This window comes from Herpailurus yagouaroundi, unplaced genomic scaffold (assembly GCF_014898765.1).
Source record: "Herpailurus yagouaroundi ecotype Mexico unplaced genomic scaffold, PumYag 208, whole genome shotgun sequence".
Taxonomy (NCBI): Eukaryota; Metazoa; Chordata; class Mammalia; order Carnivora; family Felidae; genus Herpailurus; species Herpailurus yagouaroundi.
The window spans coordinates 6,110,210-6,121,378 of record NW_024412439.1 but is presented as its reverse complement, the minus strand read 5'-3'; the positions used below and the strand labels follow the sequence as shown (position 1 = coordinate 6,121,378).

The 11,169-nt window shown below is 50.6% G+C and overlaps 1 protein-coding gene across 5 annotated transcripts in view; it reads left to right on the top strand.

Annotated features, from left to right (window-relative positions):
- The window catches only part of MYOCD (myocardin), a 108,103-nt gene that overhangs the window by 73,285 nt on the left and 23,649 nt on the right, over positions 1 to 11,169 (top strand). For 4 of the 5 annotated variants that reach the window (XM_040453171.1, XM_040453169.1, XM_040453172.1 and 1 more), the window contains 3 exons: positions 801 to 979; positions 3,388 to 3,513; positions 9,113 to 9,357. In XM_040453171.1, coding sequence (XP_040309105.1) covers positions 801 to 979; positions 3,388 to 3,513; positions 9,113 to 9,357 — 550 coding nt within the window. The remainder of the gene's footprint in view (positions 1 to 800; positions 980 to 3,387; positions 3,514 to 9,112; positions 9,358 to 11,169) is intronic. The other variant, XM_040453170.1, reaches the window with a different exon arrangement.

Sequence of the window (11,169 nt, the reverse complement as noted above, 5' to 3'; positions counted from 1 at the left end):
AGAAAGAAAGAAAGAAAGAAAGAAAGAAAGAAAGAAAGAAAGAAAGAAAAAGAGAGAGACCCCACTGCAGTTTCTAAGAGACATTTGTGGCTTTTATAAACGGGCAGCGCGTTCGTTGAAAGCGGCCTTGTGCCACCGGTGACCTTAGCTAATGCTGACGTTCAGGAATTTAAACTTGGGAGCGGCCCCAGCATATCCTGTTCTAAAACCTGAGGGCCATGGGCATTCTCCCACACTGCGCTCTCCTTTGGCCTCATTCTGTATCCAGTGGTCTCTTTCTTTCCATCGTCTTCCCTGATTTCGTTTCAAAAAGCTATGGGTTTCACGTAGAAAACTGCATGCAGGGCGCCTGGGTGGCCCAGCTGTCGAGCATCCGACTCTTGATTTCGGCTCAGGTCGTGATGCCAGGGCCATGGGATCGAGCCCTGTGTCGGGCTCCTCACTGAGCATGTACCCTGCTCTCTCGCGCGCGCTCTCTCTCTCTCTCTCTCCCCCCCGTCCCTCCCCTGTGTGTGCTCTCTCACAAAAATAAATAAATAAAAACATTGTTTTAAATATGCATACGTCACACATCCTTCCCTCCAGACGCATCACATTTATAAATGCAGGTCCCCATTTGGAGTAAACGCATGAGAAACCACATCATTGAAAAACCTGTCTTCACTCTTACCTTGAAATAGAAACAGAGCAAAGGAGATAGATTCGTGCCCCTGACAGGGACGACAAGTTGAAGTGTTTCCCGAAAGCCCTGTGGTCAGCATCTCAGCCTCTGACCCCCTTCTTGGATTTTACCCCATCAGGTAACCAGGTGAGTCTCTCCAAATCTGCAGATGCCTTTGCCTTCGAGGAGGACAGCAGCAGTGATGGGCTTTCTCCAGACCAGACTCGAAGCGAAGACCCCCAGGGCTCAGCAGGATCCCCAGCGGACACCAAAGCTTCGGAGACCCCGTTAGCAGGTCCTGCTCTGGGGGCAGTCCAGGTAAAATAAACCGCACCTCAGCCCGTCGTGTCTTTGTGGTCCTCAAGGCACACTGCCACCTTTGGTTTCGCATAGAGACCCTGGTACGTCCCTGGATGGTGCTTCAGATGGGTGCCTCTTCTTACCCGATCCGGTCCGGGGATCGGTGTAGGGGGGGCAAAGCCTCCAGAAAACACCGAACAAGGAGCCTCTCGGGGCTGTACCCTTTGGCTTACTTGGCTACTCCGCCAAGTAGATGCCTACTATCTCCCAAACTTACGCGCGAGGCTAAAAGAGGCTCTCTGCCATCAGGTGACTCACCAGTCATCTCCTGGATAGAATGTGCCAGTGCAGGCTTCTGGCTTCAAACCCCACGGACTTCCCTGAGTATATTCTCTGCATGGTCCGGGGGGAGGGGGGACCAGGAAGTGCCGACAGGCTGCAAAGCAGGGGGCCCCCGAGGTGCCTCTCCGGTTAGCGGGTTTCTGCCTGCCACACCACTGCAGGGTCCGCGTCCAGCCCAGCCCAGCCCGAGAACAGCAGTCCCCCCCCCCCCCCCACTTTCTGGACCAATCCACAAACACTTGGGCCACGAGACGTGTATATTGCAAATACTGTTCAAAAGCACATTTTCTAAGAAAAATAATTAACAGCGGCTAGCGCTAGGCACTTCCCAAGCGTTTCCTTTGAGATGCCCCACTGTCCTCCAGGCGGGTAGCATCCATGTGCCTTCTGGGATGGGAAGGAGGAGGGACCCAGGCTCTGTGAGGCCGAGCCCCTGTGTGGTCTCCAGACGCTGCAGATTCCCAACCCCCCTGGAGCTTTTACTTCTAGAAGCCGCACAGAGGCTGGATGGGCGCTGCCCTCAGCCTAGCATGATGGTATTCACGCAGACCCAAAGAGGAGATGTGTGTGGACACACACACACAACACACATACACACACTGTTCCGGAACCCGTGTTACTCGCTGGTCATCATCATGCCCTCCTTCACGCGGTGAAGCAAGCAAAGCTGGCACCTGCCGAGGAGAAGTGGTAGACAGATAACAAGGAGAGCCGAAACACCCAGGCGTGTGTCCCGCGTGGGTTTGTAAGCAACGCGCGTTCCCTTCCCCTGCGCGCGGCGGCCGGGCTTTGCCGCCCGGCTTCTCCAACAACAGCAGACAGCAGTTCGGATCGCTCGTGGCTGTGGTTCCGATGGTAAATTCCTCAGCTTCTGACTTAAGAACGGTTTGAGGAGAAGACGAGTTCTTTTCTGCTTCACCCAGTTCGAAGAGGACGAGCCGGGGGGGGGTGATGCCGGGCCGGGTGCAGAAATCACTCTGTGATCGTACCCAGCGGCCCCGCTGAGCAGAGAAGGACACTGAGGCTCCAGAGGAAAGGATTCTGCAGAGGTTTTTCGGGCGCCGGGGCTCAGGAAAGGATGGGGAGGCTGCAGGGGGAGGTCGTGAGCGGCACCCTGTCCCTTTCTGTCACAGCATCGGGTGGCAGGAGAGGGACAGAAGATGATTACTCTTTTTTCCAAGTTCTCAGCATCCTGGAACACGTCTCTCAGAAAGGTTGTTCGTGACACTACATGCACACCCCCCCCGACACACACACATATATATACACACACCTACATATACACGTGTGCTCATAAGGAACTATACATAAACACACAGATACCACACACATATACACACACATTTTCTTTACACACATACACATCAATGTACATAAACACATATACACACAGACATGCAGACACATGCATACATATTTCCACATACCCACATATACGCATGCACATACCCATGCATGTATGCACACACATCTACACATGCATAGACATATGGACAGACACACACGTATATACAGACCCACAAAAACACACACAGATAAACACACAAATGTGTACACGCAGACATATGCACACATGCACACAGACAAACACGTATACCCAGAAACACACACACACGCACACACGTTTTCCCTCCCATCCGCTCACCCCCCTTTTATCATTTTCTGGGTCCTACTTTCCGCCGAAATGCCCACACCCACTTCTCCCTCCTCCTTTTTTCTTCAGTCCCGTTATCAAGTCCAACAGGTAGACCTTGTCACAGGCGGAACTCTCACAGGGTTGACCAGCCGTCTGAGTCTTGGGTTGGCCTAGAACAGGCCATTTCTATACCTGTTTTCTGGAAGAATTATTGACGATGACCCCCTTATCTCTCAACAGTGACCTCAGTTGGTTGACAAATCATATATATATATATATATATATATATATATATATATATACACACATATATATATATACACACACACATATATATATACACATATATATATATATATATATATAATCATGATATCGTGGCCACTCTATTTCTGTGTCCTACGTTTTTTCCTCCTGCATCCTAATATTGCTAAAATTTGGATTTCAGGATCATTCTTCTGGCTCGGAAAATGACAAGAATGACTCAGCCTCACAGCTCAGCAACCAGTCAGACGCGGGCAAGCAAGGGCTTGGGACCCTGGGCCCCTCCACTGCTGGGCACACTGCTGTGAAGGTAGGGACGGGCCAGCAGGGGGCAGAGCTCTCTGAGTTTAGTGTGGCAACGTGGGGGGAGTCACAGGGACCCCTGGGTAGGCTCGGTCCACCGGGAACACTGCGAGTCAGGAGAGGAGAAAGGGGCCCTCCGCGTGCATGGACCAAGAGTCGGTCTGCTGTGCAAACGCAGCACGGATCTTCCGTGTAGAGGAGAAACCTGTGAGCTGTGAGCTCGCGGTTGTTTGGGGTCACAGGTCAGCCAGCTTGGGCCTGACTTAAAAGACTTCATCAGGCCAGCCTCGAGACAGCCACAGCAGGTCGAAAGGCACACAGGGTTTCTACATGCCATCAGACAGGTAGAGGGGAGTTGGGTTTTATGCAGGGGAAGCAGGTCTGAGGGCTTACGTAACGTAAGGCAAATATCACCTAAGCCAGTCTCCCTTTGGAAAGAAAGATAAAGGGCGGGGTCGCCTTCACAGTGGACTAATAACTATAAGCATTATAGCAGATTCTCCGTTAAATCTTCCCATTATAGCTAATGGTTCACAGAAGGCTCTCTCCTCTTTCCAATTAACTGCCTGCTAACGATCACTGGGTTTTGTCGCTAATCATAATTTATCCCAAATAGCTTCTCTAGGGTCACCACTTAATGAGAGCGGAGATGTCTCTTATGAAATATTTGTTAAAAGAGCATAAGAATCAGTGTTTAAAGTAACAGCCCCGGGTCCCTTCTACCGCATATACACAAAAGAGGTTCTCGTGTTCCAGGTGGACGGCAGGCATTTCCGCTTCCCTGTAAATCTCCCCAAACCTCGCTAGAAACCCACTCCCTACGTAGCTGAAATCTTACTGGCAATTCACTCAGATCAACAGCCTTTGGAATTACAGGGCCGTTGATAGGTTTTGCTCGTTGCAGGTGGAGGAAGGAGGTGGTTCACATTATCTATACCATTGTGCACAAGGAGAAATGTTATTACTATTTCTACCAGCGTAGTTAAGTGTTGCATAGGTCAGATTAGCACTGCCTTCAGCCTCACTGTACTAAGGAAATGTGACGGTTGCCCAGAGGGAGGACAGGTCGATTTCAGTGAAGAGCAGGATTGATGGGCAGCGGATCCAATGGGACTGGTTGTGTATGTGAGAGCCAACATCCCTGTTGGGTTGGTCAGGGCCTGTGAATTCTCAGTTGTTCGACATTCATTATCTCTACCTTAGGAAGATGCTAAAGGGCTTCTCAAAGAAGGAAGCGGGCAAGCTGGGGGGAAGACATCTGTGCCCTATTGGCTTTGTAAGGTCCATCGGAGGCCACTGAGAGAATGTACCAGAATTCCCTGAAAACTGTCCAGCCCTATGTAAGGGAAAGGTGTTCTCAATGCAGGCTCCTTGAAGATATATATCAGAGATGAATAAAATAGGATTCCTGTTCTCAAGAAGCCTGTAGTCTAATTGGGTCACAGCCACCACTAACCCATGTAGTGTTTTGAGCAGGTAAGAAACATGTACCATAAGGGACTTGAGTAGACATTTCTCCAAAGATAAGGAAATTGCCAGGGTGCCTGGGCTGTCTCCGTCAGTTAAGCGTCTGACTCTTGATTTCAGCTAGGGTCATGATCTCAAGGTTCATGGGTTCGAGCCCCACATCAGGCTCTGTGCTGAGAGAGCAGAGCCTGCTTGGGATTCTGTCTCTCCCTCTCTCTTTGCCCGTACCGTGCTCGTGTGCACTCTCTCTCTCTCCCTCAAATAAACTGGAAAAAAAATTTTTTTAAGAAAAGAAAGAAATTGCCAATAAGCACCTGGAAAGGTGTCGAGTGTCATTGGCCATCAGGGAAATGAAACTCAAATTCACAACAAAATACCACTTCATGCCCACCAAAATGGCTCTAGTGAAAAAACAGTAAATAACAAGTGTTGATGAGGATGTGGAGATTGGAGAGCTCTTACACATGGCTGGTGGCAACGTAAAATGGTGCGTCCACTGTGGAAAATAGCTTGGTGGTTCCTCAGAAAATTAAACGTTGAATTGCCCTATGACCCAGAAATCCCTCTCCTTGGGTGTATGTCCAAAAAAATGGAAAATGGGTCTCCCGGCAAAATCTTGTACATGAATATTCATGGCAGCACTATTCACAATATTCAAGAGTCGGAATGAAGTCAAATGTCCATGAGCTGAAGGATGGATAAGCTTGTGGTATATCCAGAGGGATGAAGTCCTGAAAATATGATGCTTAAGTGAAAGAAGCCAGACACAAAAGGCCACATACTGTATGATTCTGGGTGTTTTTTTTTTAATGTTTATTTATTTTGAGAGAGAATGCGAGAGTGTGGGAGGGGCAGAGAGAGAGAGAGAGAGCAGGGTGGGACAGAGAGAGAATCCCAAGCAGGCTCTACACTGTCAGTACAGAGCCCAACACAGGGCTCGATCCCACAAACCATGAGATCATGACCTGAGCTGAAATCAAGAGTCAAGACGCTTAACCAACCGAACCCCCGCCCAGGCACCTCCCCAGTGTATGAAATATCCTGAATAGGCAAATCCAGGCAGACAGAAAGCAGACGAGTGGTTTCTGGGGACCGCACCAAGGAGAAAATGGGGAGTGACTGCTTAGTGGGTATGGGGTCTCCTGGGGGTGATGAAAACGTTCTGGAACTATATAGTGATGACCTTCACACAACAGCGTGAATTGTATACTTGTGAATTGTGGTAGTTACTGGGGCGATTTGTAAGTTACTTGTGCTTTACCACAATACAAAGAAGAGGTTCCTGTTTCTTGGGTGGCCAGCGCCCCCATCAGGGCCAGCAGTGTAGGAAGCAGGACTTCAGTCTCCCCCACCCCCGGGGGGCAGGGTATGCCGTGGTGCGGCCATTATCAGACAGCCTCAAAGTGCTGCCTGACACCTGCAGCTGAGAGAGAGCACTGTGAGCTGGGACAGGCTTCCCAGGTGAGCCCCCCGGGGAGAATGGGCAGGACTTAGTTAGCAGGTGCAGGATGGAGTTGCAGACAGCAGGAAATCGCCGGGCAAAGGCAGGGGAGCCCGGTAAGCTTTGGGGTGGGGAGGGGTCCAGCAGTTCAGTGAACTGTCTTGGGCAAATGGGGGTTTGGTCTTCGTCTCGCAGGGCAGGACCCGCAAACTGATTGTCGCGGGGGTGGTTCGTTGTGGGACAGGCCCAGTGCGTGAGCAGGTTTCCCTCAGGATGCCTTCTTGCAGGGGCACCTGGGTGGCTCAGTCCGTTGAGCATCCAACTCTTGATTTGGTCATGAGCGCACGGTTGGTGAGTTCGAGCCCCACGTTGGGCTCTGTACCGCTAGTGTGGAGCCTGCTTGGGATCCTCTCTCTTCATCTCCCTCTCTCTGCCCCTCCCTGGCTTGCTCTCTCTCTCTCTCTCTCTCTCTCTCAAAATAAATAAATAAACTTAAAAAAAAAAAAAAGAATGCCTTCTTGCAAAAAAAAGTCACGTACTCTTGAGCCACGGGCCGGACCGTTCCGTGGGTTTTATATCCACCAATGCTTTAGAAAGATATGCTCCCCTCCCCTTGGCCAATGGTTCGTTTTCTGTTTTCTACCTAAAACCAAAAAAAAAAAAAAAAAGAAAGTTCCATGGAGTCAGAGTTCCGTGGGGACAATAGCCTTTGCCCTCCACTCTCCAGAGAAAATGGTCCAATTTGAGTAACTTCCGGAATGTTTCGAGTCCCTGTACAACAGTGGCCTGGAGAAAAAGTTCCCCACCCCTGACTTACCGGCAAGACCAGGCTTGCAGAGTTCCAGGACGAGGTGGGAACAGAAGCCGGGCTGGAGCAAAGCAGGGCCCAGCTGATTGCAGGAGCCCTGCAGAAATTCTCCCAGTGCAGAAGGCTGATTGATTAATGAGAATGCTAATCGATTAAGGAGAAATGGCGCCGCGCAGCACAGGGGAATGAATGCTTGTTCTCACTAGCTAGGACTTTCCGAGAGAAGAAGCCACCTTGAGAAAACACCGAAGGGGCTTCGGTGGTGGGACGTGTGGCCTCAGAGACTTGCAAGTTGTAGGCTCCTTCCGATGGGACACTTTCAGATGTGTGCTTTGTGGTTAAAATGGGGACACTGCCCAGTGGGAACCTGCCTGCCGGCTATTTGGGAGCCCCCTCTTCTGGACACCGCTGGTACTACACTTCCCCTGCACAGTTTGCCCAAAGCCTCAGGATGCTTTTACCGTGACTTCCCCGTTCTCTGTTTCAATCTTCTGTAATAAAGTCAGGGCTTGAAAGTTAAGTTTTTTTTTTTCAGCTGATCACTGTACGGACTACCTTTTGCAGGTTATAGGCATAATCACAGTGTCCTTTTGAGACCTGTTACTATTTCACTGGTATCTTTCAGCGTCCTTGCATCGGTCCCTGAGAGGAAAACGGAGAACATTTTCCCCAACTTTCAGGGGAAAGTAACAGAGATGTGGCAAAGTAATTGTACCATGTTCAGAAATTTGTCGTAGCTTCCTAGCCTGTAGCTTTAACTCATTTCGGTGCGTCTGAGTCATGTGCTGCGATGGGTCGCTTCTAGAAGGGTCCCCGTGGGTGGTTAACCCTTCTCACGGTAAGTCAAGAATCATTATTCCAGAAGGTGTCACTTCCTGGCCTTATATCAGTATTTGGGGAAAGTATTGGTGGAAAGGGGACTCTATCTTACTTTTTCACCCAAAGCAGCAAAAATCCACATTGTGGATTTTTGAGGACAGGTTTAATTTCATCCAGGATGATGTTACTTTTCTATTAAGTGTATATATTTATCTTGAGAGAGAGAGAGAGAGAGAGAGAGAGAGAGAGAGAGAAAACCAGCAGGGGAGGGGCAGAGAGAGAGGAGAAAGAGAATCCAATGCAGGGCTCAAAATCATGCACCTTGAGATCATAACCTGAGCCAAGTCAGACCCACCCGGGAGCCCCCAAAGTGATGTGATTCGTAAGTCAATTTACTGAAGCGCTTTACTAAACTTGATTTCGGGTACACATTTGAAGGAACTTTCTTATGACTCCATCTCAAGATGAGATCGTATCCTTTCTTTTTTTTATTAAGTTTTTCTAAATTTGATTTTGAGAGAGAGAGAGAGAGAGAGAGAGAGAGAGAGAGAGAGAGAGAGACGAGAGCACGAGCTGGGGAGGGGCAGAGAGAGAAGAGACCGAGAATCCGAAGCAGGCTCCAGGCTCTGAGCTGTCAGCGCAGAGCCTGACGTGGGGCTCGAACCCACAAAACGTGAGATTCTGACCTGAGCCAAAGTCGGATGCTTAACTGACTGAGCCACCCAGGCGCCCCGAGATCGTATCCTTTCGTCTTTAGACCCCCTGTTGGTTTTAGCTTAGGGAAGCCTCCTCACCAAAACATAGGCTGGCTTACATCTTCCTCTGCGCTGGGAAGGAAATGCTCCTGGAGCCCCTTCCAAGATTCACGACCCTCCTAGAGTGATGCACCTGTAGTAGTTCTGTTGGATAAACACCTTAATGCCCCAGGATCTCTGTGCATGGTGCCTCTGCTGTGTTGTATTTGTGGGATCCGAGAAAGCCCATCAAACAGACCCCCTTCGTGATCTACCCATGACGTCAAGCCACCCCCACCCCCTAAAGCACGTGCCGTTTCTCCACCCCCCTCTGCAGTCCAAGTCCTTGAGCGACAGTAAGAACCGCCACAAAAAACCCAAGGACCCCAAGCCCAAGGTGAAGAAGCTCAAATATCACCAGTACATCCCCCCAGACCAGAAGGCCGAGAAGTCGCCTCCGCCCATGGACTCGGCCTACGCCCGGCTGCTCCAGCAGCAACAGCTGTTTCTACAGCTCCAAATCCTCAGCCAGCAGGAACAGCACCGGCTCAGCTACCCTGGGATTCACCAAGCTCAGCTCAAGTAAGTCGGGAGAGCCTGGCGGGGGGTGGAGGCCATGGGCAGAGGTCAGCTGGCGAGGGCTTGTGCGTGTCTGAGGCACCTGCCGGGCCGGCACCGGGATGCCCCGTGAGTCCCGGATTGTACCGGGTCCTCGTCAGGTGGGTGTAGAATGGGACTCCGTGGAGAACCCGCGCCCACGTCTTCAGGAACCTGAGGCTGGGAGGAAGCAAAGAAATCAGTGCCCCGGTGAAGGGAACCGGGACAAGAGAAGGGATTAGCACTCTCAGACTGAATGGTGAAACAGAGAGGAGAAACCATGCGAGAATGGTTTTGTTTTGTTTTTTAATAACTGATTTTTTTTTAAGCTTATCCATTTATTTTTGAGAAAGAGAGAGCAGGGGAGGGGCAGAGAGGAAAGAGAGAGAGAGAGAGAGAGAGAGAGAGAGAGAGAGAGAGAGGATCCCAAGCAGGCTCCACGCTGTCAGCGCAGAGCCCGACATGGGGCTCGAACTGACGATCACGAGATTGTGACCTGAGCCAAAACCGAGAGTCGACGCTTAAGAGACTGAGCCACCCAGGTGCCCCCATAAGAACGGTTGGTTGAATTCACTCAGCCCTTATGCTTTAGGAAGCAACAGCGCTGAGCGACTCAGTAACAGCCCCCGAAGATTGACTCCTGGACCCTGATGGGGGCGTGTGACCTCACTGTGGGTCACCGTTTAAATGGGCATCCCTTTCAACTCTACAGGTGGGACATAGGTTCCCTCACCTGTCTCTGTTCAGCATCCGATCAGGTTGGCAATGATGCTGAGTGCTGAATACGGTCATGCTCTACAAGGCGTGATGGTGCCCCCACGGGACAGTGTACCTGCTCAACCATAGGTGGACACGTCCTCTCCCCTCGGCCAAAGTCTCTCCCACTCCCTCCTGTCTCCCCAGAATGCAGCTGGAGTTCACTTGCCATGTGTCATGGAGCCTGTAGTCTTGTCTTCCTCACCCAGCCTCTTCTGCCGATTTGTTAGTTGCCCGATCCTTGCCGGCAATTAGCTTGTGACCTGATCTCAATGCAAGTTGCCCAGTCAGGGTTCCAGCCACCCAGTTCCAATGTGCTGGGGAGGCTTTCCCCACTCAGTTCTGGCACTGTCTACCTAAACATGGCATCAGATCCCACAGGTTAAGGGCTCAGTTCTACAAGACTTCCAGCCTCCTCCCCCCACTTCAGATACCAATTGCAAGTCTAGAAGTTGTGACCTGGGCTTCTGGTTGACCCGGCTATAGGTCAGAGGCTTCCATGACTTCCTCCTTGGGTTCGATTAATTTGCTGGAGTGGCTCACAGAAATCAGAGAAACACCTTATTTACTAGATCATTGGTTTATTGTAAAAGGATAGAACTCAGAAGCAGCCAGAAGGAAGAGATGCCCAAGGCAAGGGATGTGGGAAAGGGTGAGGAACTTCCTGCCCCCTCCACTCCCCCTCGTTCTCCACGTGTTCGCCAACGTGGATGCTCTCTGAACGCCATTCTTTTAGGTTTTATAGAGTCTTCATTACAGGCATGACTGATTAAATCATTGGCCATTGGTGAATGGCTTGACCTTGAGCCCCCATCTTGTCTCCTCAGAGTTCAGGGGGTGGGACTAAAACTCCAACCACAAATCATAGGGTCGGTTCTCAGGCAATCGGCCCCCACCCTTCGGTGACCCAGGGGCTTTCACCAAGTCGCCTCCTTAACATAACAAGTGGCACCTTTGGGGCTCCTCTCACTTAGAAATTCTAAGGATTTTAGGAGCTCTGTGCCAGAAAGAGGGTAGAGGGCCAAATATGTAATTTCTTAT